Raw genomic sequence first — 13,655 nt, forward strand, 5'->3', positions numbered from 1 at the left:
CATGGCCCTCTAATTCCGGAACAGGCTGGCGCTCGTTATCACCCACCCGCCCAGCCGCCAGGCCTGCGCTGTACAGCTGGCTAGTCTGCGCCGCGGATCCGCCGCGGCTGCAGCGGATCAGGCGCGGCGCGCGCATCCCCTGGTGTCCGAGATGGCCGCGGCGACGCAGCACGTCTGGACAGAGACTCTTGGAGACGGCTCGCCTCGGTCCTGGCGTGGCCGGGTCTGCCGACTGTCCCGCTTGTGGTGCCACGCGGGCGTGCTCTGATGGAGCGGGCCGCTGTGCGCCGGCGCCGGGCGGCCCCCGTCGTCAGCACGGACCGTGAGGTGGGGGTGGGGGGGGGGAGGGGCGGACCGGGAGTCTCGTGCGGTCCGCGGGCCATCCTGCCTTACCCCGCCCTGCCTTCGCCGGGCAGCAGTCAGAGCTGGACGGCAGGGCTGAGGACTGATATGACACCGGCCCGCATGGCTCAGGAACGCTCCGGCTGGCTCAGTGAGGCCGCTGGGCTTCTCGGGCAGCTGTAGTTGCAATTGGACGCGGCTGCCGTTCGCCGCGGTCGGACCCGTGTAGATCCGGCAGGCGTCTCATGGTTACACGTATTAAAACACCCGCCTCGAAGACCCGGCTGCCAGCGGCACTTCCCAGCTGATATTCGACTCGAGTGTTCGACGAGTGGGGCACGGTTTGCGCGATCGTTCCAATGCGCTGGCAGATTCGGAATTGAAATCCCTGAGTGGCGAGCAGTCAGTAAGAGGGCATTTATTAATGGCGAATGAGGGTCCTCTTGCTCGACCCGAACGAAAAGCAGCTTTGAGAGGCCGAGGAGGTTACTAACATACATATTTTGATGTAAAATAAAGTGCTGGGCAAATTGCTTTGAACACATATTTTGGCATGCAAACTCCAATTTCTGTCATGCACCAGCGCTCCATTTTTGAAATACATCCTCAAACGTGCGAAATCACTTAAGCTTCCCGTACGTTTTATAGAGGCGTTGCCATCCAAGCCAATTAGCTCCGGTCCACCCGCAGGCGCACAATGGACATCCGGACACACCAATACTCTGAGCGTCGCGCTGCTGCCGGCGAAGGCCGCACCGCCATTCTGAGGTCCACCGCCCACGGCTGTCCCGCGTCAGGTGCATTTCGCCTGAAAACAAACACTCTCATTTGGCACGCGACATCGGCCTCGGCAGCGGCAGGACTCGTCTCGCGTCACGTAACAACGTCGCCACTTTCGAACGGAACATCAGCGCTCGGTCCTCCGACTTCCACTCGGGCACGCGCCACCGCGCGGGTTAACGCCGGATGCAGACTAGCTGGAGCTCAAGCTCCCCCGCACACCGGGCACAGATCGGTAGCTGATGGCGCGGCGCGGCGCCACGCACCGCTCCGCTCCCTGGAGAAGTCATAACCGGACAGCCTCAGCTTGACAGGGATCCCCGCGAATCCAGCGCCCGCCAGTCACAACAGCGCAATGGCACTGGACGTCTAACACGATGATAAGCGTATCGTTGAACAAGACGACTACCGCGGGCATGCTCTCACTGGACACTTTCGTGGAAACTCGGCAAGATAATACCCTAACTCTGTGTATGAAAACAGCACAAGTCAGACTGGGCAGTGAGGCGTTGCGTTCCCAACGCCGATGGACTGAACACAAATGACGCGAGCATTGATTCTGCCGCGGAACTTCGTAGTTTCTGCGCTGTACAGAGATCAGATTCGCAGCAGAACGTTGTGCTGCTACTACCAGGAGACCACGGTTCTAATCTATCCCACGGGTCACAGGCTGTGTTGGCTATAAATATTGAGCTTCGTATCATATGATTATCGAGTACTGTGTCATCGCTATCAGGCTGCCGTCTGTTTCCTCCGCGTAACCGTCCGTTTGCCGTCGTTTTTGTCCGGCTCCGCAGTATCAGCCACGACAGCTAGACTGCCGGGACCGCGCAGTCCTTGGACACGGTGTCACTTGCCGGGACCCAAGCGATACATAGTCTTAGCTACCCGAGCCACAGAAGTAGCTATCCTGTGCCTTCTGACCCAACAGTCCACGGCTTTGAGCCTTCCGGCGCACGACAGCCCGCAGCTCCACGCTGCGGTCACCGCCTTCTCTGAACGACGACGCCGCATCCGCTCGCTCCACGGGAGCACGCGGCGTAGCTTTTCGTTTTTCGGAGGCGGCGTTGCTCTGATGCCTCTAGAAGTCTGCGCCAGCACAATCATCACGCGGGAATGTCAGCATGACCACTTCTTCTCGAGCGTGGAACAGGCGATGCTTTCGTCAAGGAGTTTGATCACAAACTCGCTGGCTTCCCAGGAGCCTGGGCGGAGGATAACCGGCCTCCTCAGGGCACGGAGCAGAGGCAGACGCCACCTTTGGAGTCCAGGCAGGTTACGGGGTCTCCCCGGGAGCCGCTGTCCACTCTAGACGTTCTCGGGAGCCGGAACCGGAACCGGGATTGAAGCCTTCCCAGAAGCCGTTGTCCGGTCTGGAAGCCCCCTTGGGAGCCATGGCCGAGCCCGTTCCTCTTCAGGAGCCGGTCCCAGAAGTCTACAGTCTCCTCAGGAGCCGCGGCCGAGTCTGTCCCCCCTCAGGAGCCCTGGCTGAGGCCGGCGTGGCCGTGGAGGCTGGACTGGCCGGGCGACTGGCAGTGCCACCAGAGCCGCTCGCGCCCACTGCCGCCCTGCACCGCGCCGCCGCCTGGCGCGGCCGGGCCGAGCGGCGGCCGTCATGCCGGCCCGGCCGACTCCAGCCGCTCCAGCTGCTCCAGCCGCTCCAGGCTGCGCCGGTCCACCAGCCGTGGACCGAGCCTCCCGGCAGGCCCGCCACGGAGCCGCTCCAGCGACGGATGCAGGCTGGCCATCTCAGGGGCCTCCTCGGCCGCTGCGGGCACACGGGCGCGTGTCAGGGTCGGACAACTGACGCCGACATGCAGCGCTGAAGGTGGGAGTGAGCCGCTGCAGCGCGGCGAGTGCGACCGAGAGTACGCATGGGTAGCGACAGCCAAATCGATTATCCGCCATCGTGAACGGCCGAAATGAGTAAGCGTTCCGTCCCACCTCGCCGCGGCACGACGTTGCTCTAGACGCTCGCGCGCGGTGTGCGTCGCCAGCGGCGGCGTGGCCGGTGGGTTCGGTGGCGTGAGGCGGACAGTTATCGGTCCCGGATAGCCTTTGCCGTATGTCAGAGCAGCCGTGGGATGGTGGCATGAACAACTGGCGCCACAGGGCTAGTCGCCCCAAATGCATGGAGCCATGTCAAACCAATAATTCAATACTTGAAATATAGTCAGAAAAATAAAACCCAAGAAATGCAACATAGTAGCTGAAGAATTAAGCCTAGTACAAAGGTTTATTTGATCAAATCTAATTAATTCAATTTCTAGGTTAATCTGAGTAAAAGATTTACTTGACAGTAGAGAGCGTTGCTCGCGTAATCATTGAAAGGGTATGAGAGTTGAACATGCAAATTTGGAGGCACCCTTGATGGAGGTTGATGTGCGTGGCTGCGTAGCTGCACCATACTGCCCCTGCCGGTCCGGAATACCGAGTTTTCATTTGCCCTTTTACCCTTTTTTGTTTCATCTTGTATCCTCACGGCAGCCCGCTTGTCCCGGGGAGGAAGCGTGCACCAGCCGTGAGTGGACCGGGGGGTACCCTGGTGGGGGTCTCCGTCCGAGTGCCAGGCACACATCCCGCAGTGGGGTCCCTGTGCGGGCGACATTTCGGCAGCTGGGTCCCCGAGCGCATGTATTCTGCCCTACCGTTATCCATTGCCCTTCATCCCAGAGCTCTGAAATGGTTATTACTGGCCGAATGGGCCTTGATCAAAAAGGCAAATAATCAGACCGAGGTTTAGCTGCAGCTTAGGTTTAACGCCTGCTTTTGGAGGAGAAATCTGGCCAACCAGCACCGGGCCTGGTGAAGTGGCGGCATTTTCAGTCAGCCACATCCAATGCTTCAATCGCTGACATGACAATCATCAGTGATCACCGAGCTTCAAACCCGACGAACGAGCCATGCCGCTTATCGGCAAACCATACGCCAGTGCAATCATCCCCTGAGTACAGTTGTCTGTACAGAATTGTTTGAACTCGACTCCAACTAGTGTGTCAGTTGCTTTGCGGTCGTCAGTTTCGGACTCGATCACCGGAGGTTGCGGTTTTTTTTTTGGGGGGGGGGGGGGGGGCTCCAATCCGACCAGCAGCCTTGGGAGTCAGGAGAGCGTGCACATTTGACCCGCGGTGCCGCTATCTGCCCGCAGGGCGCCTGGGACGGCGCCAATCGCCAACCTGACCGCAGCCTGCACGCGTCGGCACGACACCTTCGCGCAGAACACCCTCTTCCGCGGCTGGTGCGCCATTACGAACAGTAATCCTAGGAGCTATCCGATTAGCGGTCTGACGAGTCCTGGCCGCTGTAGCCAGATCTCAACGCTCTGACTGCCCAGCGCTCGCGAGTAAAACGCACCGTTTAGAATACTGCGCGCAGGTTGGGAAACGGAACGGGACGGAATGAGAAAATCGACTATAGGGGAGCCCAGAGGGCTGGGACACTCGAATATTCACGAAAATCCAGCACTCGGCGTGCGGCGGTGCGTAGAAATCGCGGATCAAATGTCACAACGCTCTCCCCGAATCCTGTGCAAGCCCCGCATCCGTGACTGCGAGTCTAGGGCGGTTTATACATCCTGTCGACGCTGCTCCTGTTTAACCATTCCAAAACACGACATTTCAGCAGGGATTAACGTCTTTCACAACGTCCCGTGAAAAGGAGCCCAAGGGACACCATCGCCACTTCGACGGGTGCGGCGCCAAACTTCGGAAGAGATGAAGACATGAGCAAAGAGAGAGGCGAAGGGGGCATCGCCCTCTCCCGGCTCGACGAATAAGCCCCCGTTCCCTGGGCGGCCCAAGGCTCTCACCCAGTTCCGCGAAGGTATGAGTGGCTTTCGAAAAGTTGATGCAACAAAAAGGAACACGCTGTTAACAGAGGTTTTAAAAACAACGGCCATAGATCGGTCAGCAGGCGATTTAAAATGAACCCCGTGGGTAAAACGGGTTATATCCTTAACACGCGCTCGGATGGCCGGTTGGATACCCTTCGCTCGGGTGGGAGGTCGGTTGCCCCCCCCCCCCCTAAGATCTTAGGAACTAAGAGGGCTTCAATCTTCAGGTTTGTCTCCAAAGTTAATGTCAGTGATCTTGTTTGATCTCTTGCAGGTCATGGTGATCAAAATCATAGAAGACTTCTCTGAGTTCGTTATTTGAATAAGCGACAAAGACTACGTCAGGCAGTATGTTTCTAAAAACGAAGGTTAACTTGGGTTATTTTAGGTCGGTACCTATTCTGACCTTTAAGAAGTTAGTGAAAACTGTATAATGCGGTTCTTGTCACCAATAAATTTGAAATGAGCACCAGAAACTACCCAATATAGCAATCCCTAGAGTACTTAAACAGGTTGGTTTGAGCCTTGATCTGATCTTCATACCTGGCCCTAGGTCAGTGGAATTCCGTCATTAAATTGTTGCGTTGCCTAAGAAGTATCTCCGAGGTGTACAGCTTCGTCTAACACGTCGTTGCTGCATAAGGTCGAACGATTCTCTCTAAATTGACTTCACTGAACCCATGGCCTGACTTTCACCTGCCGTAGGTCAGCGGCCTTACAAGGTACAACCAGTGTTTCATACCAAACGATCCGCTATTCAATTGTCTATAGCTATGCAAAATTTGGCGTGGCTATGCCGCGCCGTTCGGTAACCATTCCGGAAAAACCTCTGGGGGGGGGGGGGGTCAACTTGATCCGCACCCGAGTGCGTGTTAAGAAAGCCAAGTTGAGAGCCTTGAGCGGAACCGTGGGCCCCCGGTTGCGGGGCCCCTGACACATTTTGCCCCCCCCCCCCCCTCTCCCTCCCCTCTCTGGCGAAACCCTGGCTGAGCGCCGGGAAGAGAGTTGGAACACCGCGACTCGTATGCAGCACATAGGAAGTACGGCCATACCAAAAACAACACGAAACAAACGAAACAATGAAAAGAAGTGAAGTGGGTAAAACAAAATAGCACCGGCCGCCGTATATTCACCACTTTATTAAAACGAAGATCAATCAAGTACCCGCGCACGTCAAGCGACAACAACACTATTATAAATGAATGAAATCTACACATAATACACATCAGTGCACAGATCTCGTTGATAGCGCACATCCAGGCGACTCCGCATCATGCATTACAACACGTATGAAAATAAATCATCGAAGAATTACGTACCGGCCCTGACAGCGGCACCACACCAAAGAATGCGGTACCACCATGTCAGCGACAAATGTGAGTCATTCCCTTCATGTTGGCATTTGTTTACAAACGATCAAGGTACTTCGTGACAATACAACGCACATAATTGTAGGCATCTCCATGTAGTCTCTCCACACTCGCCAGGCCTTATCGCGTCATCCTTCGTCACCGCCACTCACGTGTGTCACCAAACGGTCGGTCCAACAGCATGTTGAAAGCATCCCACGGATTCACCACCGGACTGTTCTACGTGGTTCTCGTAAAACGCATGGACTGCGGCAGATTATAACCGGTTGGACATTTGGAAACAGCTACAGCTTAGGACTGCTTTTTCAATGGAAGCAAGTTTGTTCTCCAAAACGGGCTAAAAAAGGAACTCCGGGGAGCACTTGTGGACTGTCCACTCCAGCAAATGCGTCGAGCAGAGGCAAGATCGCCTTAGCACTTTTTGCTTCAGCCAGCGGCAACGGCTTAAGACTACGGCCTGACGTACTGCGGAAATGCTGATACCGCCACAGCGTACTGGGCTGCTATATGGCTCATGTTGAATCTCTGCATATACATTGCTGGCGGGAAGAAACAGCGCTCAAAAATGCTGTCCTGGATCAAGAGGAAGTGCCGCAGCTCTCCACGTGCCTAACAAGAACGGAACTGATGGGCCCAGTCTCTCCACATCATTCCCGGATCGTCTCTTCCCACATTGAGAACCACCCAGATTTTGGACGGCTGGGTTTCCGTGGCAAGTGCCAGGCAGGCAACCATGTCGGCGGCTGTCCACAAACCAACCACGGCAATGTACCGAAAATATGCCGATAGGCGTCCAGCTTCGCATGCGCCGGCACGGACAGAGCAGTGCGACGGTCCGGCTCCGCGCCCCGGTCCGACCGCACGGGGCGACACATCAGGGGCGTCGCCGCCAACGGGTCCGCGTCGCCGCGCGGTGCCGGCTACCGGGCCGACTGTCGTTTGCGGCGGGGTGCAGGACGGGAGCGAAACAGGTGTGAATCCTGTCACGAGACATCGCGGGTTCCTTTGCTCGCATCCCTTGTCACGACTTCGTATCTCCTGACACGGCATCGTATCTAACGTTTAGTCTAATGCTAACGTCTATGTAGTCCAGTCTGGTCCGCTGCCGTCCGCCACTCCACAACATTGCTTCCGAGTGCCGGCGGGAAGTCCAGGACGCTACCGATCCTACGCACACAAACTCAGAATGTACTGTGCTATCGGAGACAATCCACGGAGACAGACCAGACCGAGATCTTATCGCTACACCGTTCCCCACAAAACCACTCGAAAGACGGTGGAATGGATGATGTTAATTCAATGATATTGCGAAGGAATGCTAACTTCCATGCGTTGCTCAAGCTAGGATGGGTAGATTGTACTTATCACCAATGACGTGGAGGCCTAACTTACAAAGGGGTCTAAAATTTTATATATGCAGACCCTTAGGTCAATTTTTCCAATTTTTTCAATTTTTTGTTGTTGATTTTTTTTTCCCCAAAAAATTCCAATTTTTTCCATTCAATCAATAAGGCCAACAAAAAAAGGCTCAACTTACACCTCTATGGTCTGAAAAAAATGGGAAGAAATGCAGCCTGGGAAAAAATTGTTGCAAACCCATAAAATGATTCTTAGACCATGACATTTTCCTCTAAATACGTGCTTATCTCATGCATCACAAAACCTTTGGGGAAGCTCCGCCACCATATGCCTAGAAGTAGTGACGCGGCGGCGGATACGCGCGAACAAGTGTGACATTCGATTGAACAGCATACCTGAGCGCACTCCCCGCCGCAGGCGATCTCATTGATCAGATCGTGTCGTGTTACGACGAGAAACTGTTGCAGTGGTGTAATGACGTTATGCTCATCCCTAAACAGATATCAAATAGAAAAAACCTGTCGAGCTACGTCATCGCACCGCGGCCATGTATGTCCATACATCCTGCACCCGAGAGCCCAAGATGTGGCTTATGTGACCACGTGAGATGAACGCGATTTTTCCTCAGATGTCTGTCTGACGTTCTGGGCGTTACAGTATTCAATTTTTCAACGGAAAAAAGTCGGTGATCGACATAGAGGCTGATAATATTTTGATATATATTCAGAACTGAACATACAGCTACCCACGAGTTACTGGTACTCGGGTTCAGACACTGGCCAGGTTTAGACTGACGCACAAAATGTGATAAGCAGAGCCCAGACGATTCCAGCCATGACACGCGAACTGACTTTAGAAATTATCAGATGGTAAACCGTTAAGCCGTGTAACCCGTGTCATCTGCGCTCTCGGACAAAAATATGCACGAACTACGGGAACGTTTTGACTCAAATCTACATATTGCAAAAGTCCACCTGAGGGCACGCAGTCGTCCATGTAGCAAATGAGTCTTCTGTGTCTGCGCGCTACAAAAACATGTTCAGCGTATGTGCAATTTCAACGTAATCGCCCCGTCCCCCCAGTCCGTGTCCAGTCGTCCAGTTCAGTTCAGTCGTCCAGTACCGCCAGGACTGACTGCGCTGCATCCGACCGGAAGCCCAGCACTTCCTGATGTCCGACGTCTTCGACGCCGACCCCCGACCAACAGAGCCGCCGTTCCGTTGGTAGCAAAGACGGCCACACGGGCCAGCCACAACGCTTTCAGACGGGCAGCCGGGCACCGCAGGCGCGCAGCACGCATGAGGCGGCACACTCAGGCCATGATTGGCAGGGAGACAGAGCGGAATGGCATGCAACCAGACGTTCGTGTGTGGAAGCTACCTTGACACGGCCAGGAAGGTAGTTTTCAGGCAGCGTCAACCACCCCGAGCAGCCACGTTTCTGGGCTGGCGCATTCGGACTACTTGGCTGGAGACTCGGACGGGGAAGGCATGCAGACGGGAGTAAACTGCAGACTTGGGCTTCGGCGGCCAGCGTTGGACCAACAGCCGCATCGGAGTGAGATGCGGGAGACCTCCCAGGCACACTGGCGGGCTGCGACTGCATGCGACACCGACACCTCGAGGACACCGGCCGGGCGGACAGAGCCGCGATCCGGCGAGTCTAGTAACAACAGCCAGGCGGCAGCCGGTCAGGAGGACACAGCCGGCTTACATGGTGCGATGTACCGAGCTCCGATCATGGGCAGCTCGTCATAGACCACAGCGTGCGAGCCATTGCCGACACTCCTGCAATACGGGGAGGCCGTCAGGCGCGCGGTGACGTCACGGCGCACGGTGACGTCACAGCCGACACTGACGTCACAGCCGACACCAGACACTGGCACAGCGCTCTCCCGGGATGCGCCGCATATGGCGCGGGCGGCGAGGCCGCTAGAGACGCGAGCTCGACTGATAGGCGCCATTGTCGGCGCCACTCTCCGCGCCGTACGGGGGCGGCGGCCTGAAACAAACCGAGGGAGACTAGAGGTAGGCCGGCGAAACACAGCCGAATTAAGTACGGCACGGGCGCAGATACTCACCCGTAGCCGGGCTCTTCGAGAATGGGCTCAGTTCCACTGGGCAGCCTGAACAGTGCAAGAGGTGGTCAAACATGGTGCTAGAGTTCGCGGACATTTTGCTGTGAGGATTAAGGGCTTGAACGGCGTGATCAGCTGAGCTCAACATTAAAACCTGGGTGAAAGACACCACGGAAAATTGCATGTGACAAAATCACTCGTCTCTTTACACGTTCGCTCTAAAACACATCAGGACTCATGTATGAAACACCCTTACAACTACAGAACCACTCTTACAAACACGCTACACGCTATAGAAACACTCTTATAACAGGGTATGGCTGCTATCCTTTATGCGATTTGAGAAATGGCTGAAATGTCACCGGACCTCGGCCTTCACGGGAATAATCTTTGCGAATAATCTTGACCCACCTCAAAGTGCATTCCCTACTATCAGGAACATGCCATATATAATATACGAAGCGCACAGTACTTACGACTGAGCTTGGCGGAAAAGCGCGGCTATTTCCTCGAAAGTCTTGCCCTTGGTCTCTGGCACACGCTTGAAGGTAAAGCCCCAGAAGATGGCCAAGAGCAGCGAGAATGGCAGGAATGTGTAGTCTTCGAGAAGGTTCTGTGGAGGTGAAATCGGAGTTTGCATTATGGTTCGGGATGAAACGTGTAACACGAATTCATCATCACTCGAATTCATCATTCGGTAAGAAGCTCGCCGAACGGTTTACAGTCCGGTAAAAGACATGCAAACGTTGTTTGAGAGCGTCTGTTGTGATGTGACAAGACGCTTTGTTTTCGTTTGGGCTCGCCTTTTTCGTTAGTTTTGATCCGCAGCAAAATGGAGCCCTTTGAACCAACTGGATAAGAAAATAGTCATCTTTATCATACACAGTTAAATATAACTGTCACGCACGAATCGAAGGAAAACAGCTAATATAGGCCGTTGACCTAGGTGACCTGGACAACAAGACTCACGTGTCCACAGTAACATTAAGAGACCAATCATTCCTCTCCCACCTGATACAACGTCACCATTTATACAAATGCAAGTGTCACTATGCCACAACTATCAAAGTTTGAGGTAACATCAGTCCGCAAGTTATCAGCTACATCCCAGCTTGGTGGACTGACAACATCTGTAACCGGAAGATCCGATACAGCTGATGCGCGACGAAAGAACGCAAACTATTGCGGAGCTAGACGGGCAACCTTGTTACGTTGCGTGTAGGGGCAGAGCTCTCTGTCACATGTGTATCACATAGTGCAAGCGCAACACCCAGTTTGTTAGGGCAAATCGACAAGAACCTGTGGACGGACCGTTCCACAGAGCGACGGCCGACCGCGGGCCGTCTCCGGCACCTGTTTACTCCCCTCCGCCAGCTGTAGGTACGCTATCAGCGCAGGTGCGGGCGGCGGACCGATACGGTCAATATCTCCCGGCATTCTTCTCACACGGCCATTTACCAGGTCCAGCTCGGAGACGTGCTGTTATCGCTCAGTCAATGTACCCGATTGCACCCGATATTGCCCCCGATGTCATCAATCCTCCTCCCCCCCCCACCCCCTCCCCACACACACCTACTCAGCCGGCGCCGGTGCTGGCACTGGTCGAACAATCCAGCTCACGTGCCATGACTTTGCGCAGGTTACGTGAAAGCCCCGGATCGATCCACGCCCATTACGCCTATTTACCTATCGTTACGACCGCCGTGCCAGGACATTTTTGGCAGCAGTTGCTCTGTCCGCACATACATATGCAAGGCGTCTGGAAAAAAATGGTCTGGGCACAATGGCGATCTTCCCGGCGCACGCACGCGCAACCAGCCGTGCCCGATTAAGGGATAACACGATTCTGCGGCAGTACAGGCGACGTACACGCGCCGAAGAACAGCATGCATTTATCATGCCCGAAGCCTATTCACCAGCCTCGCCAGACATCGACCGAGTTGGCACGTCAGCCTGTTCGGCGCGCACTCCGTCGGAGTCGGCACCTCTTACCCTGCGGCCGGTGCGCACCCCGTCGGAGTCGGCACCCCTGACCCTGCGGCCGGCACGCACCCCGTCGGAGTCGGCACCCCTTACCCTGCGGCCGGCGCGCACCCCGTCGGAGTCGGCACCCCTTACCCTGCGGCCGGTGCGCACCCCGTCGGAATCGGCACCCCTTACCCTGCTGCCGGCACACCAAACCCCGCGGCCGGCGCGCACCCTGTCGGAGTTGCCCCCCACCCCCACCCAGCGGCCGGCGATTGCACTTTGCCTGAGTCGGCTCTCCTCATCCCATGACCGGCACGCACTCTGTCCTAGTCGGCTCCCTCGTCCCGCGGCCGGCGCGCACCCTATTGCAGTCGGCTCCCCTGACCCTACGGCCGGCGCGCCACACATCGATCCCACCAGTCACCTTCATCGGCAGGAAGGCGATGCCGACGATGAAGTTGCAGAGCCAGTTGATGAGCACGGCGATACTCATGGCAGCCGGTCGCGGTCCTGACAAACGGAGCGAGTGTCAAAAGTGGGGCGCTACACTCCCGGGCAATACGATTAAGCGCAAGCCAGAGGGAGGTTACCGACCATTTCAACAACAAACACTGAGGAAGCTCACTACAGCATTATCCTGTACACTTCGTCCGGTCCGGGGCGGATAGTACAGCTTGGCCCGTCAAGAGCAGGGTGGCGACGGTGGCACCAAGTTGAAGCGTGCCTGCGCCAAGGTCGCCGCGCCTCGTCGAGCGCCATCAGCCGCTGCCGACGGTGGTCCGAGCGGTTATCTAACGGGCCCCGGCCACCTGCTCTGCCGGTCGAGCGGTCGCCCGCGTCATACTAATCCCCGATGGTGCAGCGCGTGCAGCGTAATACAACCACGTCGGCCGGGGAGCCGATCCGGTCGGCGGCTGGCGAGGCAGGCGGCGCACCCGCCGACCCGCCGGACCCGGCCGCGCCGCTGACCGATTCAGCTGGCTGGCTGGACGCGTCCATCCGACACCGGGTTTCGGCAGGGGGGATGATAGGGGGGGGGGGTGGATCCAGCACGCTGACCCAGCCTTTGATTCTGGCATGTGGCCTGCCTCCCTCTCTGTTCCTGCGGCCTGCCTCCCTTTCTGTTCCTGCGGCCTGCCTCCCTTTCTGTTCCTGTGGCCTATCTCCCTGTCTGTTCCTGTGGCGCGCCTCCCTTCCTGTTCCTGTGGCCAGCTCCCCCCCCCCCCCCCTTCTATCCCTGTGACCAGCCTCCATCCCTGTCCCTGTGGCCAGCTTTCTCCCTGTCCCCGTGGCCAGCTTCCAACTTTGCTCCTGTGACCAGCCTCCCTCCCTTGTACCTGTGGCCAGCCACGATCCCTGTCTCTGTGGCCAGCCTCCATTCTTGTCCCTGCGTCGGCCGAAGTCGGCACGCACCCGGACCCCGCGGCGGGTTGCGATCCACGCATGGTCCTCCGACGGCACGGTCTGATCTCAAAAGGTTCAGTCTGGGATTCCGGCTCCCGTCAGCCCATACCGCGATGGAGTATCGGGCCTGCAGGCGGAGGAACGGGGTATCCCCGATTCCCGACTGCGACTCACCTTGTGAGAACAGCTCGGCCGTGATCATCCACGGGATGGAGCCGGGCCCGACGGCGAAGAACACGACGAAGCCGAACGTGCAGATGACCGCTAGGTAGGAGACCCACGAGATCATCTGCTTCACCAGGAACGAGATGGTGATGAAGACGGAGAAGAAGAACATGCCGCCGAGGCCCCACAGGTGGAGCGTACGCCGGCCCTCGCGCTCGATCAGGAGGATGGAGACGACGGTCATCAGGACCATGACGACGCCCACGCCCATGGTGGCGTAGCTGGCACCCTGCGCCGACAGGTGCGCGTCGACGAAGATGTCCGTCGAGTAGTAGAACACCTGCAGCACGGGCAGCAC

General features: G+C 56.7%; 1 protein-coding gene across 2 annotated transcripts in view; it reads right to left on the reverse strand.

Moving 5' to 3' along the window:
- Positions 1-6,088: 6,088 nt before the first annotated feature.
- Positions 6,089-13,655, reverse strand: part of LOC119100864 (glucose transporter type 1) — a 48,266-nt gene continuing 40,699 nt past the window's right edge. The window contains exons 11-15 of one of the 2 annotated variants that reach the window (XM_037224036.1): positions 13,307-13,637; positions 12,153-12,238; positions 10,237-10,373; positions 9,764-9,808; positions 6,089-9,470 (exon numbers count right to left, since the gene is read on the reverse strand). In XM_037224036.1, the coding sequence (XP_037079931.1) occupies positions 9,374-9,470; positions 9,764-9,808; positions 10,237-10,373; positions 12,153-12,238; positions 13,307-13,637 (696 nt within the window). In that variant the 3' untranslated portion in view covers positions 6,089-9,373. The other variant, XM_037224037.1, reaches the window with a different exon arrangement.

The sequence above is a fragment of the Pollicipes pollicipes genome, unplaced genomic scaffold (assembly GCF_011947565.3).
Source record: "Pollicipes pollicipes isolate AB1234 unplaced genomic scaffold, Ppol_2.1 Scaffold_4881;HRSCAF=5763_pilon_pilon_pilon, whole genome shotgun sequence".
In the NCBI taxonomy this organism is placed as follows: Eukaryota; Metazoa; Arthropoda; class Thecostraca; order Pollicipedomorpha; family Pollicipedidae; genus Pollicipes; species Pollicipes pollicipes.